Here is a 23,748-nt window from a genome sequence, read left to right as displayed (position 1 = left end):
TGAGGTAGCTGAGGAAAGCTAGACCCGGGTCCAAGCCCAGGCTTTCTATGAACTGAGACACTAGGCACCTCCTGAAAGCCTACCACCAGGGGGTCTCCCACCACCCTCTCTGAAGGCTGAAGCCCAGGGTGACCTGCTCTGTTCATCATGGATACTATGGTGTTTGTATCATAGGAACAGGAGGGTTTATCTCTATCAGCCCCAGGCCCTGCTTCATCCCTGCTCTGAGACAGTGAAGAGAAGGGTCTGGGCTGCAGACTGGATCCCTGACTGGAGCCTCTGTCTCTCTGATGACCACCAGGACTGAGGTTGTTCAGTCCACCTGTCCATTGTTTTGTGTGGTGGTGATGGAGTTTTAATCCCTTGTGGTTTGTATTTTTATTTATTATGGATCCCCATTAGCTGGAGTCCAGCAAAATTAAGGCAGTTCATACAATTTTAAAAACATTACAATACATTTACAGATTTCACAACACACTTTGTGACACCAGGCCCCTACTCCACAACTACCACGTATCTACAGTACAAAATCCATGTGTGCGTACGTTATCGTGTGTGTGTATGCATATGTCTGTGCCTATGTCCGTTGCTTCACAGTCCCCGCTGTTCCATGAGGTGAATTTTTTAAAATCAGTTTTTTAACTCTAATTTTTACTGCTTGCATCATTTACTTGATGTGGAATAGAGTTCCATGTAGTCATGGCTCTATGTAGTACTGTGCTCCTTCCATAGTCTGTTCTGGACATGGGAGATTGTGAAGAGACCTTTTGTGGCATATGCATGGATGTCCGAGCTGTGCGCCAGTAGTTCAAACAGACAGCGCAGTGCATTCAACATGTCAATACCTCTCATAAATACGTAAGTAGTAGTGATGAAGTAGTGATGAATTCGATCTCTCCTCCACTTTGAGCCAGGAGAGATTGACATGCATATTACTAATATTAGCTCTCTGTGTACATCCAAGAGCCAGCCGTGCTGCCCTGTTCTGAACCAATTGCACTTTTCCTAAGTCCTTTTTTGTGGCACGACTGAACAGCAGTCCAGGTGCTACAACTATGGCCTAGGATCTTCCTTGTTGATAGTGCTGTTAAGAAGGTAGAGCAGCGCTTTATTATGGACATACTTCTCCCCATCTTAGCTAATGTTGTATCAATATGTTTTGACCATGACAGTTTACAATCCAGGGTAACTCCAAGCAGTTTAGTCACCTCAACTTGCTCAATTTCTACATGATTTAGTTGAGGATTAGGGTTTAGTGAGTGATTTGTCCCAAATACAATGCTTTTAGATTTAGAAATATTTAGGACTAACTTATTCCTTGCCACCCACTCTGAAACGAACTGCAACTCTTTATTAAGTGTTGCAGTAATATCAGTCGCTGTAGTAGCTGACGTGTATAGTGTTGAGTCATCCGCATACATAGACACTCTGGCTTTCCTCAAAGCCAGTGGCAATTCATTAGTAAAGATTGAAAAAGGTAATGGGCCTAGACAGCTGCCTTGGGGAATTCCTGATTCTACCTGAAATATGTTGAAGAGGCTTCCATTTAAGAGCACCCTCTGTATTCTGTTAGACAAGTAACTCTTTATCCACAATATAGCAGGGGTGTAAAACCATAACACAAGTTTTTCCAGCAGCAGACTGATCGATACTGTCAAAAACAAAGTGAAGTCTAACAAAACAGCCCCCACAATATTTTTATCTGAGGATCTCATCTCGGTAACTAATGGCAGTCAGGCTACCTCTGGCGAGCACATGGAGGGCTGTGCGGCCCTCCAAAGAAATGCCACACCATGACTGACCCACCGCCAAACCGGGGCGCCAGTGGCGAATTTGCCAATCTTGGTGTTCTCTGGCAAATGCCAAATGTCCTGCACGGTGTTGGGCTGTAAGCACAACCCCCACCTGTGGACGTCGGGCCCTCATACCACCCTCATGGAGTCTGTTTCTGACCGTTTGAGCAGACACATGCACATTTGTGGCCTGCTGGAGGTCATTTTGCAGGGCTCTGGCAGTGCTCCTCCTTGCACAAAGGCGGAGGTAGCGGTCCTGCTGCTGGATTGTTGCCCTCCTACGGCCTCCTCCACGTCTCCTGATGTACTGGCCTGTCTCCTGGTAGCGCCTCCATGCTCTGGACACTATGCTGACAGACACAGCAAACCTTATTGCCACAGCTCGCATTGATGTGCCATCCTGGATGAGCTGCACTACCTGAGCCACTTGTGTGGGTTGTAGACTCATGCTACCACTAGAGTGAAAGCACTGCCAGCATTCAAAAGTGACCAAAACATCAGCCAGGAAGCATAGGAACTGAGAAGTGGTCTGTGGTCACCGCCTGCAGAACCACTCCTTTATTGGGGGTGTCTTGCTAATTGCCTATAATTTCCACCTGTTGTCTATTCCATTTGCACAACAGCATGTGACATTTATTGTCAATCAGTGTTGCTTCCTAAGTGGACAGTTTGATTTCACAGAAGTGTGATTGACTTAGAGTTACATTGTGTTGTTTAAGTGTTCCCTTTATTTTTTTGAGCAGTGTATAATGTTTTGGTTCAACTGATATACAGTACTCAGTCACAGCAATGACACAAAAATAACCAAGTCAGTCAGCACAGAGTCAATTTTGTATTTAATTTCATCAATGTACTTTTACTGCACAAAACTATACCTGTGGCAAGTAGAATAACTTTTCTCACTATGGTAACACTACATTTTCTGTAAATCTGGTACCCTCCCTTTGATAAAATACATTTTTTAATACTTTGGAGAAGGTTTAACATTACATACATCTTCAGTACTTCATATCAATTAAACATGAATTAAGGCATTATAATTTCCTCATTATAAAACACCAGCATCAAACAACAGGACAAGGTTGTCACTTTTCATCAGTGAAGCATTTTTACAGACACCATCCATCACCATATCATCTACTCTGCCTCATCATACTCATTCTTTCTTCAGTTCACCTCATCCAGTTCCATATAGAGTACCACAGTATGAGTCATAATACCCATATAACCTAGCGGTCAAACAAGTACATTTTTCCAGTTGTTTTTCCACCATTCATTTTCCCCATAGGGGATATAAGAAACACTACAAATAAGGGCGGTGTTTCGTGTAGACACCCTGACGTGACGTTTTGATAACTGTACATCTCTCTCGGACAAGGTGACTTAATATTTTTGCCAGTATTTAACCCCCCAAAATAAATTGCTATTGTGGCTATCATAAAGAACTACAAATGCCATGATGATCTGGACGAGACTGCTGAATTGAGGCAAAGGTAAGAATCTATGGATTAACTATCTAATGTTAGCCAAATTTAGTCATGAATAAATTGGCTACATTTAATTAAATTTACAATTCTGTGCACTGTCTTCTGCAAGTTTTAGATGGACACAAACCAGTCAGCAAAGGTGTCTGATAGAGAAGGCTTTGCAGGGATTTGTAGTCTTGCATGATGTCTACTTTGATGCTAATTAGCATTTTAGAATCTGAGAGTAAATAGGGCTGAATATATTGATAAAATTCACCTTGTCTGAGAGAGATTTACATGGATATCAAATGTCACCCCACGGTAAGCCTACACGACACAGCCCTTATTTTAAGTGTTTCTAAAATCAAAAAATAATGGTGGAAAAATGATTGGAACCATTTCCCATCCACTGACCTCTACTATTTAGCCTCTGATCCTGGCCTGCTCAGTAATGTTGTCCCCCTTGGATCTTGGCTAAACCTGTCTAGGAATCCAAGATGGCCACCCAGTGTCCTCTGTTAGCCTCCAGCCAGCCTCCAGCCAACCACCTGCAGGAAGAGATTCCAAAATAGACTTTATAAGCATGGCAGTGAAAAGTCTACATATGGAGTTTTATGGAAAAAAATAGCCAGGTGCATCACTATTCCCATTGAAGTATATCTATTATGTTCTGTATATGTATGTCTCCCTTACCTTGCTCCTCCATCTTTAGTCCACTCAGCAGATCAATGCTCTCTGGTCTGTTGTCCATTGTCTCCTCTTTGACTAGCAGCGGATCAGGCTTCCCATCCTCCAAGCCTATTGACTGTAAGAGGTACAGAGTGAGAGGATGTTGGATCAAGAAATCTGTTATGAGCACCCTGCTATGGAGCATCTTCGCATTGGGCAATGAACAAAAAAGGTAAGGGCGTGGATCAGAAAACCAGTCCGTATCTGGTGTGACCACCATTTGCCTCATGCAGTTTATACATCTCCTTCGCATAGAGTTGATCAGACTGTTTATTGTGGCCTTCAAATACTGTGCGAAGTTGCTGGATATTGGCGGGAACTGGAACACGCTATCATACGCATAAATCCAGAGCATCCCAAACATACTCAATGGGTGACGTGTCTGGTGCGTATGCAGGCCATGGAAGACCTGGGACATTTTCAGCTTCCAGGAATTGTGTACAGATCCTTGCGACATGGGCAGTGCATTATCATGCTGAAACATGAGATGATAGTGGCTGACGAATGGCACGACAATGGAGCTTGTCTCAGGAGCTTGACTCAGGAGCTTGTCAAAGTATATCTGTGCATTCAAATTGCCATCGATAAAATGCAATTGTGTTCCTAACTTATGACTGGCAATACCACAACCCCACCGCCACCATGGTGCACTCTATTCACAATGTTGACATCAGCAAACCGTTCGCCAACACGACACCATACACGTGGTCTGCGGTTGTGAACCGTTTGAACGAACTGCCAAATTCTCTAAAAACGACATTGGAGACGGCTTATGGTAGAGAAATTAACATTCAATTCACTGGCAACAGCGCTCGAGGACATTCCTGCAGTCAGCATGCCAATTGAACGCTCCCTCAACTTGAGACATCTGTGGCATTGTGTTGTGTGACAAAGTCGCACATTTTAGTGGCCTTTTGTCCCCAAGCACAAGGTGCACCTGTGGAATGATTTTTGTTTAATCAGCTTCTTGATATGCCACACCTGCCAGTTGGATGTTGGATTATCTTGGCAAAGGAGAAATGCTCAATAACAGGGATGTAAAGAAATTTGTGCACAACATTTTAGAGAAATAAGCTTTTTGTGCATATGTTACATTTCTGGGGTCTTTTATTTCAGCTCATGAAACCAACACTTTACATGTTATGTTCATATTTTTGTTCAATATGTATTGGTTATAACTGTCATGTTTATGCAGAATAGGATGAGATCAGATGTGATGTACACTAAAGAGTCTCAATGGGAAAAGTATTTGAATTAAGTCCCATTTTGTGTTTATTAAACATAAACAAGTTTTAAACAGACCATTTGAAAACGACACATATGTCTTTACTACAAATCTGCATGATAAACTGCATAAATGTTTTCAATAAAAGGTGTCCTGGGGGAAAAAACAAATAGTTGAACAGAAGTAATAAAAAAGGCATTTGTGAACATCATTATAGCCTACACAGTACAAACACAATATGTAACAGACTTTTTAGGCGTACAGTGCATATCGAAAGTCAACACCACCTTTAACTTCTTTTCAGATTTTGCTGCCTCAAAATTAAATATAAAAAGGAATGAAATTACATTTTCCTGCAGATCTACATAACCTTCTCCAAATGTTCAAGTAAAAGAAAGTTATAGAACATTTACCAAATTAAGAAAAAAATGGATAAGTCTCCAGTTAATACTTAGTGGAAGCACATTTTGGCTGCAATTATAGCTGTGAATAACTTGGAATAAGATTCTACCGACTTCGCACAACACTATATCCATTGTTGTCAAAATTGGGAATCATTGGACAGCCATATTCAAACCTTGTCTCTGATTTTTTTAAAGCTGATTTAAGTCACTACTGATACTAGATCACTCAGGAACTCTCAACACCTCTGTGTAATTGTCCCACAGAAAAATAAAACCCTATCCCAGGGTTTTCAGAAGACTGAGGTGAGTTTCTTTGCTCGTTTCATATTTCTTTATCATAAATTCCCTAGTCCCTGCCGGTGACATAACCATAACATGATGCTGCCATCACAATACTTGAATACAAAGAGATCAACAACATTGCACTTACATTACATTTTTGGCCTGAATTTTAAAAAAGTGGGTTGTCTCAAATCCAATACAACAGAGTGAAGCCCTCTCTATTTAAGTATTGTGGTGGCAGCATCATGTTATGGGTATGCTTGTCATTGGTAGGGACTGAGGAGTTTGTCAGGATCAGTGGTGTAAAGTACTTAAGTAAAAATACTTTAAAGTACTACTTAAGTAGTTTTTTGGGGCATCTGTACTTTAGTATTTATATTTGACAACGTTTACTACAATCGTAAAGAAAATAATGTACTTTTTACTCCATACATTTTCCTTAGCATCCAAAAGTACTTGTTACATTTTGACAGGAAAATGGTCCAATTCACACACTTATCAAGAGAACATCCCTGGTCATCCCTACTGCCTCTGATCGGGCACACTCACTAAACACAAATGCTTTGTTTGTAGTAAGCCCCTGTCTCCCTATAAATAAATAAACAAGAATGTGTGAATTAGAAATTAACACCTTTACTTTTGATACTTAAGTACATTTAAAACCAAATACTTTTAGACTTTTACTCAAGTATTATTTTACTGGGTGACTCAATTTTACTAGAGTCATTTTCTATGAAAGTATCTTTACTTTTTCCACCACTGGTCAGGATAAAAAAAAAAATGAAAGGAGCTACAGTGCCTTTGGAAAGTATTCAGACCCCTTGACTTTACACATCGTTACCTCACAGCCTTATTCTAAAATGGATTACAATACTCAATACTCCATAATGATGAAGCAAAAAACTTTTTTTAAATGATTGCAAATGTATTAAAATAAAAAAATACCTTATTTACACAAGTATTCAGACCCTTTGCTATGACACTCGAAATTGAGCTCAGTTGCATCCTGTTTCCATTGACCATCCTTGAGATGTTTCTACAACTTGATTGGAGTCGACCTGTGGTAAATTCAATTGATTGGGCATGATTTGGAAAGGCACACACCTGTCTATATACAGTCGTATGAAAAGGTTTGGGCACCCCTCTGAAGCTGCATTATAATTTACTCTGTCGTCACAAAAAATGATCACAGTGGCATGCCATTAATTTTCTAATAAAAGCTGAGTACTGGGGTATTGTCCAGACAAAGATTTTTAGTGTAGCAATATTAAGTTGTATGATATTAAATCAGATGTGAAAAATAGGCTATGCAAAAATGTGGGCACCCTTATCATTCTGTTGATTTGAATACCTGTAACTACTTAGCACTGATTAATTGGAACACACAATTGGTTTGGTGAGCTCATTAAGCTTTGAACTTCATAGACAAGTGCATTCAATCATGAGAAAAGGTATTTAAGGTGGCCAATTGCAAGTTGTTGTTCTCTTTGACTCTCCTCTGAAGAGTGGCAACATGGGGGCCTCAAAACAACTCTCAAATGACCTGAAAACAAAGATTGTTCAACATTATGGTTTCGAGGATGGCTACAAAAAGCTATCGCAGAGATTTAGGCTGTCAGTGTCCACTGTGAGGAACATAGTGAGGAAATGGAAGACCACAGGCACAGTTCTTGTTAAGGCCAGAAGTGGCAGGCCAAGTAAAATATCGGAGAGGCAAAGGCGAAGGATGGTGAGAACGGTCAAAATCAGCCAACAGACCACCTCCAAAGACCTACAACATCATCCTGCTGCAGATGGTGTCACTGTGCATCGTTCAACAATTCAGCGCACTTTGCACAAGGAGAAGCTGTATGGGAGAGTGATGCGGAAGAAGCCTTTTCTGCACACACGCCACAAACAGAGGTGCTTGAGGTATGCAAACACACATTTGGACAAGCCAGCTTCCTTTTGAAATAAGGTGCTGTGGACTGATGAAACAAAGATTGAGTTATTTGGTCATAACAAGGGACGTTATGCATGGCGGCAAAAGAACACAGCGTTCCAAGAAAAACACTTGCTACCCACAGTAAAATTTGGTGGGGGTTCCATCATGCTGTGGGGCTGTGTGGCCAGTGCCGATACTGGGAATATTGTTAAAGTTGAGGGTCGCATGGATCCTACTCAATATCAGCAAATTCTTGGGAAAAATGTTGAAGAATCAGTCACAAAGTTGAAGTTACACCAGGGCTGGATATTTCAACAAAACAACGACCCAAAACACTGCTCAAAATCTACCCGGGCATTTATGCAGAGGAACAAGTACAATGTTCTGGAATGGCCATCCCAGTCCCCAGACCTGAATATCATTGAGAATATGTGGGATGATTTGAAGCGGGCTGTCCATGCTCGGCAACCATCAAAATTAACTGAACTGGAGATGTTTTGTAAGGAGGAATGGTCCAAAATACCTTCATCCAGAATCCAGACACTCATTAGAGGCTATGGGAAGCATCTAGAGGCTGTTATTTTAATTTTGTTTTGATGCATATTGCCCATTTTCTGTTAATCCAATAAACCTCATTTCACTACAGAAATATTACTGTGTCCATCAGTTATTTGATAGATCAAAATGAAATTGCTGATCCAAACACCCAATTATTTATAAATGGAAATCATGGAAATTGTCAGGGGTGCCCAAACTTTTTCATACGACTGTAAGGTCCCACAGTTGACAGTGCATGTCAGAGCGAAAACCAAGCCATGAGGTCGAAGGAATTGGCCGTAAGAGCTCCGAGACAGGATTGTGTCGAGGCACAGATCTGGGGTAGGGTACCAAAAAAATGACTGCAGCATTGAAGGTCCCCAAGAACACAGTGGCCTCCATCATTCTTAAATGGTAGAAGTTTGGAACCACCAAGACTCTTCCTAGAGTTGGCCGCCCGGCCAAACTGAGCAATCAGTGGAGAAGGGCCTTCATCAGGGAGGTGACCAAGAACCAGATGGTCACTCTGACAGAGTTCCTCTGTGGAGATGGGATAACCTTCTAAAAGGACAACCATCTCTGCAGAACTCCACCAATCAGGCCTTTTATGGTAGAGTGACCAGAAGGAAGGCACATGACAGCCCACTTGGAGTTTCCAAAAAGCATCGAATGGACACTCACACCATGAGAAACAAGATTTTCTGGTCTGATGAAACCAAGATTGAACTCTTTGTCCTGAATGCCAAGTGTCACATCTGGAGAAAACCTGGCAGCATTTTTCAGCAGCAGGGACTGGGAGAATAGTCAGGATCGGGGGAATGATGAAAAGAGAAAAGTACAGAGATTATGAAAACCTGCTCCAGAGCGCTCAGGACGTCAGACTCGGGCGACGGTTCACCTTCCAACAGGACAACGCAGGAGTGGCTTCGGGACAAGTCTCTGAATGTCATTGAGTGGCCCAGCCAGTGCCCGGACTTGAACCCGTCGAACATCTCTGGAGACCTGAAAATAGCTGTGCAGCAACGCTCCCCATCCAACCTGACAGAGCTTGAGTGGATCTGCAGAGAAGAATCTGAGAAACTCCCCAAATACAGGTGTGCCAAGCTTGTAGAGTCATACCCAAGAAGACTTGAGGCTGTCATTTCAGCCAAAGGTGTTCAACAAAGTACTGAGTAAAAAGGGTCTGAATACTTATGTAAATGTGAAGTTTCAGTTGATTGTTAATACATATGCAAACATTTATAATCCTGTTTTTGTTTTGTCATTGTGGGGTATTGTGTGTAGATTGAGGGAAAACAACAATTTAATCAATTTTAGAATAAGGCTGTAACGTAACAAAATGTGGAAAAAGTCAAGAGGTCTGAATACCTTCCGTAGGCACTGTATATACACACTATGCCTTATATATCACACAATATCTGGATATAATATTCTACCCAGGAATATCCAAATGCATCTGTGGATATTTTCTGATGACAACTAAAATTAATCTTTGTCTTTTGATATAAAAGTGTTTGTTAGAGTGGAGTGTTTTTTCTGCTGGTGTAACCTGAGGTAGCTCTTCTCTGAGAACCTCTTCCCACAGTGTGCACAGGCGAAAGGCCTCTCTCCCGTGTGGACCCTCTGGTGCCTCTTCAGGTCACCAGCCTGGGCAAAGCGCATGTGGCACTGGGTACAGCTGAAGGGTTTCTCCCCTGTGTGGACCCTCTGGTGCCTCTTCAGGGTGCATGCCTGGGCGAAGCGCATGTGACACTGGGTACAACTGAAGGGTTTCACCCCTGTGTGGACCCTCTGGTGGATGTCCACCTTCTGGGGGCAGCTGAAGCCTTTGTTACAGAACATGCAAAGGAACCGTTTCTCTTTACCATTGCCCGATGTGGCTCCCTCTCCCTGCGCCTTGGCCATTTGTTCCCTGTGTGAATCGGAGGGCCCCATCGACATGGATAATGGATCGTGTGTAAACGTGTGTAAAGGGGAGTGGGTCATGACATTTAGATTTGTCTCTAAGCTTTCCCTGTAGTCTAAGAAGTCAATGGTGTTGCCTTGTGAGTGTCCTTCTCCTAAGTGATTTTCGTATGCATTCCATGTCAGAGGAGCATCGCCCTCCACTTTCACAGTCACTTCATCTATGACCAGGCTCTCCCCTTTCTTATCTAGGCACCCTTCAGTGTATCCACTACTACTGTACTCGTTCCAGTCCACTTTCATTGGATTAGTCTGTGCATCTAATACCACAGGCATGTCACCAGGTATCATCTCTGTAGTGTATGAACAGGATGGGTCATTGACAGTCTGTAAAGTGTCACCTGAGTCCCGATGGGACAGAACAGTTCTCGGGCTTGTATTGCCATAAGGTAAATACTCTGAGCATGGGGCAGGAGGACAGCCCAGTCGGTTCAGCCCCGTTAAGGTCTTGGTGTCTGTCTCTGACTTGAGGATGGCGTTCAGCGTTTCATTGACCATGATGCTGCGTCGGGTCCTGGACTGCTCTTGGGCGGTGGTGGGGTTCGCCGTGGCTACAGGGGGCGCTCCAGCTGCTCCAGTCTGGATGTTTCTGCTGTGCCGTGGGTCCACCTCTCCTTCATACTTTTCCTGCTTGACCCCAAGACCTTCAGCCTCTGCAGACTGACAAAAGGAGGTTATTACCGGTACATAGGTTGAATTGGATAACAATGTCATAGGGAAGTCTCACAAGCTCCCTATGGCAGATAAATAAGGATGTAAGCAAGTGAATAGCTGAGGGGAGCTTTTCTGAAATAAACTGTCCACATTTGATTTACAAAGTAACTGATCTTGATGTAACACTATTATTATAACCTCTATAACATGATGGGTTGTGTTTCCCATCCCCTCATCAACAGTGATTGGTTGGTCATCTCTCCATGTATTGTGTCCTGCTGGCTTCACAAAGTTCCTGTGGCCTCCAGTGTGATGTCCTTCACCTGGGAGAGTGATTGGGGGAAAAGAGGTGGTTAGGTATATTGTATACTATTGACACTGTCTAGAAATGGCAAGGATGTAAGGTAACACTTCACAACTTCTTAATATACTATTTATAGATCGATGAATTGTGTTCCATGCATCACATTGTTTTCGTAAATAACCGGAAATGCAGTAAATCAATAATCTGGTTAGAATATGATATTGTGTCTATGCGCAAGATAGCCCTCAGAGTGTGGTGTCAGGAAAATAACCTCACACTCAACGTCAACAAAACAAAGGAGATGATTGTGGACTTCAGGAAACAGCAGAGGGAACACCCCCCTATCCACATCGATGGGACAGTAGTGGAGAGGGTAGTAAGTTAAGTTCCTTGGCGTACACATCACAGACAAACTGAATTGGTCCACCCACACAGACAGCATCGTGAAGAAGGCGCAGCAGCGCCTCTTCAACCTCAGGAGGCTGAAGAAATTCAGCTTGTCACCAAAAGCACTCACAAACTTCTACAGATGCACAATCGAGAGCATCCTGTCGGGCTGTATCACCGCCTGGTACAGCAACTGCTACGCCCACAACCGTAAGGCTCTCCAGAGGGTAGTGAGGTCTGCCCAACGCATCACCTGGGGCAAACTACCTGCCCTCCAGGACACCTACACCACCCGATGTCACAGGAAGGCCATAAAGATCATCAAGGACAACAACCACCCGAGCCACTGCCTGTTCACCCCGCTATCATCCAGATGGCGATGTCAGCACAGGTGCATCAAAGCAGGGACCGAGAGACTGAAAAACAGCTTCTATCTCAAGGCCATCAGACTGTTAAACAGCCACCACTAACATTGAGTGGCTGCTGCCAACACACTGACTCAACTCCAGCCACTTTAATAATGGGAATTGATGGGAAATTATGTAAAATATATCACTAGCCACTTTAAACAATGCTACCTAATATGTTTACATACCCTACATTATTCATCTCATATGTATATGTATATACTGTACTCTATATCATCTACTGCATCTTTATGTAATACATGTATCACTAGCCACTTTAACTATGCCACTTTGTTTACATACTCATCTCATATGTATATACTGCACTCAATACCATCTACTGTATCTTGCCTATGCTGCTCTGTACCATCACTCATTCATGTATCCTTATGTACATATGCCTTATCCCCTTACACTGTGTATAAGACAGTAGTTTTGGAATTGTTAGTTAGATTACTTGTTGGTTATCACTGCATTGTCGGAACTAGAAGCACAAGCATTTCCCTACACTCGCATTAACATCTGCTAACCATGTGTATGTGACAAATACATTTGATTTGATTTTTAAATCAGGTGAATTGTTGCATACTATCCAAAAACTGACCAAGACCCAACACATATGCACAGGGGAACGGGGCGACAGGCACTGAGCTCTATATAAAAGTAGACACCCCGCGCAGCCTCGGCCAAAATGTACCTTTTGCCTTTCCTCTGTATCTGTCGAGGATCTTGACACTACTGGGACTGGCGAGGACGCGCTCTCGTATTGTCCTCTCTGCGCGCTCCCGTGCCACCTTCAGTTCCAGTAGCTGTAGTTTCCTCCGCAATACCCTGTTTTCTTTCTGGCTTTGAGTTATTTCCAAACGAAACACTGCATAGTCGTCATCTACGAGTTTACAGATCTCTGCCACGGCTGCATTCGCTAGCACCTCCATGATGGATGCCATTTGACTGTGAAAAGCCATACAGTTAGCCATTTTTAGCTAACGTTAGCAGCTAGCAAGCGTTACCTAGTTCACATCCAAGTCCGTCTCCAATGAAATTTTAAGAATAGCTGGAGTAAGCATGTGATGCTATGCGGTTAAATTAATCTTATTTTGAGTTCCAGGGTGTTAAACATCTAACAACAATTTAAAAAGCTAACATGGAAATTGCTCTTGGTGACGACACTTTTTTTTAAACTACGGTTTCTTCGTTTCTGGTGTTGTGGCGGTCCACAAACAACCCTTAGAGGTGCATGCCGCCGCCTACTGTACTGGAGTGTGTAAGTCAATCACAGTTTACAAACTAAAATAATAAATAAACAAACATTAATAAAAAACTAAACCGTCCTACCTTATCCTGTACTACTAAGAAAATAAAAAAGAGCCATACATGATCTTTGAGTCTTGGTCCACCCGCCTTGGACTCGCTGTCCCACCTGTTCTGCCACACATATATCACAATGCCTCTAATCTTACATTTGGCCAGTGGAGGCTGGTGGGGGGAGCAATAGAAGAACGGGCTCATTGTAATGGTTGGAATGTAATGATTTGAGGGTATCAAACAAATGGAAACCACATGTTTGACTGTTCCATTTATTCCATTCCAGCCATTACAATGAGCTTGATCTCCAATAGCTCCTCCCACCAGCCTCCACTGCATGCAGCTTCACCTCTACCCAGTGGAGTGGGAATATCAATTATATATAGCTTTATAGCCCTTTTGGCTACGTGGTCTACTATTACATTCCTGCCCATTCCAGTATGTTCCAAGATGGCGTGGCAGTGAGGAAGTGTTTGTTGTTGTCCTGTGTAAATGTTATGTTTTCTCTCCATATTTTTTGTATTTATTTCAATGTATTTCAATCACTTTTTTTCATTTTTAAATTAAGTATACCTTCCGGCAACCTGCATCACGCAATGTGATACGGATCTGCTATTTTTAGACCTTATAGCTTGAACCTCCATCAGAAGCTAACCAGCTAATTAGCTACTAGCTATTTAGTCACTGTTAGCCACTGCTAGCGGCCTTTACCTTTAGCTCAGACACCAGCCACTTTTAGCCTGGATAATACCTGTCAGTCTTCACAGCGCAATATCAACCCTAAGCATATCGGACTGCTTTTCTCCACTACATCACCAGATTCCTGCCGTAAGCTCTGGACCATTACACCGGATCATCGCAGCTAACTAGCTGCTACCGAGTGGCCCAACCCTGAAGCAAGCCTTGAGCCAGGCCCATCTCCCGGACTGCTCAGTGGACCCTATGATCACTCGGCTACACAGCTGATGCCTCCCGGACTCTTCACTAACACGACTAGAAGCCACAACATCACCAGATTCCTGCCGTAAGCTCTGGACCTTTGCACCGGATCATCGCAGATAGCTAGCTGCTACTGAGTGGCTATAGTGGCTAACGCTGTTGTCCCGAAGCTAACACCAGTTAGCCTCGAGCCAAGCGCATCTCCCTGTTAGCAAACAAAATTTCTCCAGCTACAATAACTCTTTTGCCAATTGGCCTGGACCCCTTTGTCTTCATGGAGCCCCGCCGATCCATCACGTCTGGTCTGCCGACGTAATTCTGTCTGATGTGCCCTCAACCGGCCTTTGCCGGACATCGGTGAAGACGCTTCTGCTAGCCCCGGCCTGCTAACTTTATGAATACTGTGTCTCCCGCTCACCTAGCGTAGTAACGACTAACTAACGACTTCCCTGTTTCATCTATTGCGGTTCACTGGACCCTATGACCACTTGGCTACATAGATAGCCTGCAAAGTTCTGTCATACTTTCCAGGTCTATGCCCAAACAGTTTGAGCTTCTAATTTAAAAATGAATCTCTCCAGAAATAAGTCTCTTACATCTTACATCACCTGTTATAGACCCCCCTTAGCTCCCTTCTGTGCCCTGGACACCATATGTGAATTGATTACACCCCATCTATCTTCAGAGTTCGTTCTGTTAGGTGAACTAAACTGGGATATGCTTAACACCTCGGCCGTCTGACAATCTAAGCTAGATGCCCTCAATCTCACACAAATTATTAAGGAACCCACCAGGTACAACCCTAAATCTGTAAACATGGGCACCCTCATAGATATTATCCTGACCAACTTGACCTCCAAATACACCTGCTGTTTTCAATCAGGATCTCAGCGTTCATTACCTCATTGCCTGCATCCGTTATGGGTCCACGGTTAAACGACCACCCCTCATCACTGTCAAACTCTCCCTAAAACACTTCTGCGAGCAGGCCTTTCTAATCGACCTGGCCCGGATATCCTGGAAGGATATTGACCTCATCCCGTCAGTAGAGGATGCCTGGTAGTTCTTTAAAAGTAATTTCCTCACCATCTTAAATAAGCACGCCCCTTTCAAAAAATGTAAAACTAAATGTAGAACTATAGCCCTTGGTTCACTCCAGACCTGACTGCCCTCGACCAGCACAAAAACATAATGTGGCATACTGTCACGGTTCATGAATCCACTGCCTCCCTCTCTCTTTCTCTTTCTCTCTCTCTCTCTCTCTCTCTCTCTCTCTCTCTCTCTCTCTCTCTCTCTCTCTCTCTCTCTCTCTCTCTCTCCCTCTCCCGTGTTTGTCTGGGCGTGGTTCCCAATCTCGGCCTGATTGTCTGCGCCAGCTGGAACCACTTATCTTCCCTTTATATGTTCTGTAACCAGTGTTTCTTGTTGTCAGATCGTTGTTACTTCCCTGAGGTTGTGTCGTGTGTCTGTGCTCTTCTCTCGCCGCCCTTGTGTGGATTATCTGCTGTGCTCCTTCCTACCCATCCTGACACACTCCACTGGATTTCTCAGCACGCTATCTTCGGAAGATGCGCCCTAGTCCCTGTGTTGGATTCCGTCTGAGTACAGTCTATCTGTCCTGTTGCTGCTGTAAACTGTATGCATTAAACCATCGTTGCTTGCATCTTGCATCCGCCTCTGTATTGTCACACATACTGCACTAGCATTGAATAGTCCCCGTGATATGCAACTTTTCTCGGAAAGTCAGGAACCAATACACACAGTGAGTTAGGAAAGCAAACAGAAATTTGCATCCTGTAGCTCTAACTCCAAAATGTTTTGGGACACTGTAAAGTCCATGGAGAATAAGAGCACCTCCTTCCAGCTAGCCACTGCACTGAGGATAGGAAACACTGTCACCACCGATTAATCCACGATATTCGAGAATGTCAATAAGCATTTCTCTACGGCTGGCCATGTTTTCCACCTGGCTACCCCAACCCCGGCCAACAGCTCTGCACCCCCCGCAGCTACTTGCCCAAGCCTTCCAGCTTCTCCTTCACCCAAATCCAGATAGCTGATGTTCTGAAAGAGCTGCAAAACCTGGACCAGTACAAATCAGCTGGGCTAGACAATCTGGACCCTCTCTTTCTAAAATTATCCGCCGCCATTGTTGTAACCCCTATTATTCCTAAAGATTGGAAAGCTGCCGCGGTCACCCCCCTCTTCAAAGGGGGTGACACTCTAGATCCAAACTGTTACTGACCTATATCCATCCTGCCCTGCCCTTCTAAAGTCGTCGAAAGCCAAGTTAACAAACAGTTCCCTGACCATTTCGAATCCCAACGTACCTTCTCCGCTGTGTAATCCGGTTTTCGAGCTGGTCATGGGTGCACCTCAGACACGCTCAAGGTACTAAACAATTTCATAACCGCCATCGATAAAAGTACTGTGCAGCCGTCTTCATCGACCTGGCCAAGGCTTTTGTCAATCACCGTAATGTTATCGGCAGACTCAACAGCCTTGGTTTCTCAAATGATGGCCTCGCCTGGTTCACAAACTACTTCTCAGATAGAGTTCAGTATGTCAAATCAGAGGGCCTGTTGTCCGGATCTATGGCAGTCTCTATGATCTCTACAGGGTTCAATTCTCTGGCTTTTCTCTGTATATATCAACGATGTCGCTCTTGCTGCGGGTGATTCCTTGATCCACCTCTACGCATACGACACCATTCTGTATACTTCTGGCCCTTCTTTGGACACTGTGTTAACAAACCTACAAATGAGCTTCAACGCCATACAACACTCCTTCTGTGGCCTCCAACTGCTATTAAATGCTAATAAAACTAAATGCATGCTCTTCCACCGATCGCTGCTCGCACCCGCCCGACTAGCATCACTACTCTGGACGGTTCTGACTTAGAATATGTGGACAACTACAAATACCTAGGTGTCTGGCTAGACTGTAAACACTCCTTCCAGACTCATATTAAGCATATCCAATCCAAAAGGAAATCTAGAATCGGCTTCCTATTTCGCAAAACAAAGCCTCCTTCACTCACGCTGCCAGACATACCCTCGTAAAACTGACTATCCTACCGATCCTCGATGTCATTTACAAAATAGTGTCCAATACTCTACTCAGCAAACTGGATGCAGTCTATCACAGTGCCATCTGTTTTGTCACCAAAGCCCCATATACCACCCACCACTGCGACCTGTATGCTCTCGTCGGCTGGCCCTCGCTACATATTTGTCACCAAACCCACTGGCTCTAGGTCATCTATAAGGCTTTGCTTGGTAAGCTCCACCTTATCTCAGCTCACTGGTCACCATAGCACGCGCTCCAGCAGGTATATCTCACTGGTCATCCCCAGTGCCAACACCTACTTTGGCCGCCTTTCCTTCCAGTTCTATGCTGCCAATGACTGAAACGAATTACAAAAATCACTGAAGTTGGAGACTTATAGCTCCCTCACTAACTTTAAGCATCAGCTATCTGAGCAGCTTCCGATCGCTGCACCTGTACACAGCCCATCTGTAAATAGCCCATCCAACTACCTACCTCATCCCCATATTGTTTATGTTGACTTTTTTTCTCTTTTTCACAGCAGTATTTATACTTGCACATCATCATCGGCACATCTATCACTCCAGTGTTAATTTGCTAAATTGTAATTGCTTCGCTGCTGTGGCTGATTTATTGCCTCATCTCCTTACTCCATTTGCACACACTGTATATAGGTTTTTCAATTGTGTTATTGACTGTACTTTTGTTTATCCCATGTGAAGCTCTGTGTTGTTGTTTTTGTCACAATGCTTTGCTTTATCTTGGCCAGGTCACAGTTGTAAATGAGAACTTGTTCTCAACTGGCCTACCTGGTTAAATAAAGGTGATTTTTAAGTAGGCAGAGACCCAGCAAAATCACACTACTACACCCAGTCTCCTGATTTTCCATAGCAATATTTATGTCTCCAATAGTCGGTCACTCCTTTTAGATTTGCCAGATGATAAAACTATTCAATAGAGACGGAATTCCGTTTACTTCTTCTTCTTCTTTGAGTTTGTATTGGCAGACTACACCAAAAATATGTATTGCCGCCATCTACTGGGCGAGGTGAAAACTGGGAGACTTTAAAGGGATAGTTCATGCTAAATCTATATATGGCTACAGCCATATTAGCATCGTAAGTTTTCATGAGTGGAAAAAGCCGAACTGATGTTAGCAAAGCTGCTCTGCACGCCGCAACCTCCTCCCGAGTGGCGCAGTGGTCTAAGCTGAGGCACCACTACACCCATAACCGGGAGCCCCATCCGGCGACCCACAATTGGCCCAGTGCCGTCCAGGTTAGGAGATTTTGCCGGGTGGGTTTTCCTTGGCTCATCGCACTCTAGCAACTCCTTGTGGCGGGCCAGGCACCTGCCTGCTGACTTCGGTCGTCAGTTGAACAATGTTTGCTCCGACACATTGGTACTGCTGACTTCCGGGTTAAACAGCATGGCTTGGCGTATCATGTTTCAGAGGATGAATTTCTCAACCTTCGCCTCTCCTGAGCCCATTGGGGAGTTGCAGCAATGAGACCGGAAGAGTGGCAGCAGCTAATGGGGATCCCTAATAAAATACAAATAAAAACTATTAATTGGATAACCAGTTGGAGAAAAAAAAACTAATTTTGGTGGTTCGCAGGGATTTACAACAAAATAAATGTACTCCTTCAGTCGGATTCAAATGTTTTCTCAGATCCCTACACAGACTCTGGAGCCTGGGTGGGGGGAACATCTTCATTCAATATTCCCTGTAACGATTCAGCCGTGAAGTCCTAGAGCGCTTCCGTTTACTTCTTCTCCTTTGAAGTTTTATGGGATACCACAACTAATGCAATATTGCCTCCACCGACTGGATGGGGTGGGTAAAAAATACAAAAAGTACATTCCATCACGGATAAGGGAAAAACATAATCAATCCACACACAATACTAATGAAAAAAACAAAACATTACAAAAATCATCCCACAACCCAGTATCATTCATCCTTTGTGCATTGTTTTCCAGGAACATTCTTCATTAGAGCAAAGGTTCCCAAAGCACACACATCCCTACAGCTAGCGACTGGAATGAGCTGCAAAAAACACTCAAACTGGACAGTTTTATCTCCATCTCTTCATTCAAAGACTCAATCATGGACACTCTTACTGACAGTTGTGGCTGTTTTGTGTGATGTATTGTTGTCTCTACCTTCTTGCCTTTGTGCTGTTGTCTGTGCCCAATAAAGGTTGTACAATGTGCTGCTGCTAAGTTGTGTTGCTACCATGTCTTAGGTCTCTCTTTGTGTAGTGTTGTGGTGTCTCTCTTGTCGTGATGTGTGCTTTGTCCTATATTTTATTTTTAATCCCAGCTCCCTTCCCCACAGGAGGCCTTTTGCCTGTTGGTAGGCCGTCATTGTCAGTGATGGAAAAAGTACCTAATTGTCATACTTTAGTAAAAGTAGAGATACATTAATCGAAAAGGACTCAAGTAAAAGTGAAGGTCACCCAGTAAAGTCACCTAGCTGGTGTAACTGAGTCAGGTTTGTAGGCCTCCTTGCTCGCACACGCTTTTTCAGTTCTGCCCACAAATTTTCTATAGGATTGTCATGACGTTGCCCTCTTTGGGTACAGCGAGCACCATCCCCCTCTCTCTGCACCATCCCCCTCTCTCTCTTCCCCCTACACCGGGCTCTGTTAGGCAGGTCATAAATTCCTGAAGGAGATTCTTGCTCATGGCCAGACAGTATAGAGAGAGAGAGAGTGAGTTTTCATAGAATGAACAAAGGAACTTCTTCCACCTAACAGAACTTGAGAACTGAACAATATTAATGTTCTGGAGAATGTATAAACGCTCGGTGAAGTAGCCAGCTACAAACTGGTCCGTTTGGTACAATTTTGTGAAACTCATGAGAGACAATATAGTCACATTACCATAACCCTGTTTATACAAGAGTCTCAGTTGTGAGGCTTGCATCTAATTGTTGTATAAATTGAATGAGTAAAGATGAAACTATTTGTGAAATGATGTAATGTGATTATAAAACTGTTTAATGAAGGAAACTCCAATTCCCTTTGGAGTTTAACTAAATCATAGGCCCGCCCCATGAGCACAGACATTGATCTGGCGTCGTGGGACATCCCCTTTCTGTTCTTCCGAATATAACCCCCACCTTTGGAATTTATCTTTAGACCATGCTTCTCTCAATTACGAGACGGCTATGGTTTGAGTAGAGACCAGCTGTTAGGAAAATTATGATTAAATGACTGAACAAATAGTCTTATTTTAAATGAAACTGTAACTAATTAAACTTATACTCTGTTTTATTATATCTAATTAACAATATGAGTTCATAAGAATGGATTATGTGACACGGACAAGGAGTAATTAAAGTTAATGAACAACATTCCAACTAGGAAGAAAGGAATGGCTTGTGGATTAAGTAAACAGATAAGGTAGTTAACCTATGGTTGAACCGACGAAACTGAGCTCTGGGGTGTTTTAGATTGTGAGTGCATTCCAAGGTTATTTAAAACTGTCAGTTAAGTGGTGATCGATAATGGTGAGGAGTCAAAAGTTAATTCAGCTGTGTTGTGTGTCCTGTGTATGTGCTAGTGGGTCAGAATGAACTTAGAATGAACTTTTAAAGTTACCTTTGTCTCGGTTGAGAGGAGGAGATTCATTTTTTAAGCAATGAAATGACGTCATGTTATTGGATATAAACTGTTGCTCGTGGTAACGTGGCAGCGTTACCTATTATTGATAAGACTGGTCTCAGTCTATTATATGCAAACAAGAATCTTACAAATTCTCATAAAATAGATTAAGGGAATTCAATTAATGAAAATACATTGGTATATATAAATTACAGTAACACCAGCTTACCTCGATAACCACGAGAGGGCTAAGGTTTCAGACGATTGCTGAATTCTTAACCATACCACGTGGTTAAACCAAACTATCGAACCGACAGAATAAGAACAAATCTTTGATTCTAATTACTAGTCTGCAGCTAGGAATTCGGTACCAGTGAACGCGAAGACCGACAACCGTCGAAACCTCTATACTATTACAACAATGCTGAATGTTACTCTGAACTATCCATTCTAACCACGGCAGAGAGAGAGAGGGAGGACAAACTCTCCAACAGAAACAAACTTTCCAACAGAGACCACGATGACATACTGAGCATAAATATATATATTGATTGCAATTATTCCCGAATGAGTGTGCGTTCATGTGCAAAGGATTAGCATTTCAAATGTTATAATTATCAACTTTGTATTGTCTTTTATCTCAGTCGACCCCCACTTCTCTTTTGTTCACCAAGCTGCGATGCCGTTTTAGCCCACTAGGGCACATCCGCTATCATTTCCTTGTAACTATATCTACTGTTTGTTTGTGCATTTCTGTGATTATTTAGTTAGTTAATAAATAAATGATTTAAGACAATTTATGTATGGATGACTCATAGTGAAGATTGGGTTCATGCAGGTAACCAACAATTTACGACGTTTGGAATGAGATTCACGTGAGGTAACGAATAAAACGAATAATTCATTAATTAGAAGACTAATTTTTCTAACAGTATTTTTTTATTGGAATTTCACAATTTTCACCCATAGTAAGAGATACAACAACAGAGACAAAAATATATGTTAAAAAATAAAATAAAAATAGCACTCACTTACACATAACTGCGTATATATATATATATACGTGTGTGTATATATATATATATACACACACGTACATACGTACACCATTTTCCTCTTCCCGCTCTGTGCTTCTCTCACCCCATCCATGCGTCTCTCAATACATACATTTTAAACATATTTACAAACAGAAATTAAACAAAAAAGCTCAGTTTAAACCAAGAAGTTAGGTTCCACACATGGAACGTACAGTGTAAATCTGAAATACATAGATCCCCACCATTCTAAGAAAATCCTTGCAGAATAATGGCTGATACCTCAGGTTCTAGGTCATTTAGATAAGGCTCCCATACTTTGTAGAACTGGTCTGTTTTAGAATGCAATGTACATGTCAGATATTCCAGAGGCACCCATTCAAATAGTATCTTATGCCAATCTTTAATAGAAGGAACCTTATCACCAATCCACTGTAAAATGATGTTTTTCCTCGCTGCGAAGGTAAGGATGTTGTAAAGCCTCCTCTTACCCACAGAAGTAACATGCCTACTAGGGAGACCCAACAGTAAATAAACTGGGTCCAATTCTAGATCAACCCCTAGGATCTTTTCAATTTCTTGCAGAACACCAGACCAGTATCTTTGTATTTTGGTACATGACCGTAAACAATGTGTTAGGGTGCCTGTATCCGTTTTGCATTTAAGACACTGAGGAGAAGAGGAAGTGGGGCTAAAAGCATGTCTGCGATTTGGGGATATATGCAATCTGTGTATTATTCTTAATCGGATTACTCTAGTACGATTACATATAGATATTGTTTTTGCACATCTTCAAATGTCCTCCCACAACTCTTCATCAATAGTAACAGACAATTTTTTCTCCCACACTTGTTTCACCCTCTGTGTGTTGACAGCAGAAAAGGACCTTAAAGCATCATAAAACAGACTTACAGACATTTTCCTTTGTGGGAAAAAAAGCATTATTTCAATGACAGGCATATCAGGGTTACCAATTAAGGTGGTGTTCTTCAGAATATAATGTCTTACTTGTAGGAAGCGGAAAATGTCCTGCTTTGGGAGTCGATATTTCTCGACCATCTGCTCAAATGACAATAAAATCTTATCAGAAAATAAGTAATTTAGTTTGCGTGTGCCCTTATTAAGCCAAAAGTTAAAGCCAGCATCCAGCAATCCTGGACTAAAATCTGGGTTGTTAAGAATTGGGGTAAGAGCAGAGGTTAGTTTGGACCTTCCCAGGAAGCGTTGAACTGACCTCCATACTTTGAGTGTGTTAAGTGTAATGGGATTTTTGCAGTGATCTTCTACAGACTTGAAACTTCTGAAAAATAAAATATCCTGTAAGGGGTATTTTGAAAGAGAAGTCTCAATGTCTAACCAAATAGAGAAGTCATAATTTGTGATCCAGTCAGAAATATAACATAGGTGGGCACACCACTGATAGAACCTGATATTGGGCAGGTCCAAGCCTCCCATAGAACTTGGCAGCTGCAATATTGCCATCTTAAGTCTTGGCTTGTGGTTACTCCATATAAAGGAACTTAGCCATCCATTTACATCCTTTATTACCTTATTGGAGAGTAATACTGGGATCATTTGGATTGGGTAAAGTAGTCTAGGTAAAATGTTCATTTTCAAGAGGGATATTCTACCCAACCAAGAAATCGGGAGAGAGTTCCAGCGCTCCAGATCCTGTCTTATTGTATCAAACAAGGGAACATAATTGGCTTTGTACATTTTCTGGAATTTAGGAGT

General features: G+C 42.6%; 3 protein-coding genes across 3 annotated transcripts in view; 2 read left to right on the top strand and 1 right to left on the bottom strand.

Moving 5' to 3' along the window:
* The window catches only part of LOC124012438 (zinc finger protein 606-like), a 1,040,669-nt gene that overhangs the window by 816,631 nt on the left and 200,290 nt on the right, over positions 1-23,748 (top strand). The window lies entirely within an intron of this gene.
* The window catches only part of LOC124012437, a 971,157-nt gene that overhangs the window by 783,295 nt on the left and 164,114 nt on the right, over positions 1-23,748 (top strand). The gene's annotated exons all lie outside the window — the stretch shown is intronic.
* Positions 9,453-13,262, bottom strand: LOC124012481 (oocyte zinc finger protein XlCOF8.4-like). The gene is made up of 3 exons (XM_046326136.1): positions 12,775-13,262; positions 11,178-11,302; positions 9,453-10,985 (listed from the first exon to the last, which is right to left on the bottom strand). The coding sequence occupies exons 1-3, from the start codon at positions 13,052-13,054 to the stop codon at positions 9,846-9,848; spliced, it is 1,545 nt and encodes a 514-aa protein (XP_046182092.1). The 5' UTR covers positions 13,055-13,262; the 3' UTR covers positions 9,453-9,845.

This window comes from Oncorhynchus gorbuscha, linkage group LG24 (assembly GCF_021184085.1).
Source record: "Oncorhynchus gorbuscha isolate QuinsamMale2020 ecotype Even-year linkage group LG24, OgorEven_v1.0, whole genome shotgun sequence".
Lineage (NCBI taxonomy): Eukaryota > Metazoa > Chordata > Actinopteri > Salmoniformes > Salmonidae > Oncorhynchus > Oncorhynchus gorbuscha.
The sequence above is the reverse complement of the archived record's forward strand: the minus strand, read 5'-3'. Positions and strand labels throughout refer to the sequence as shown.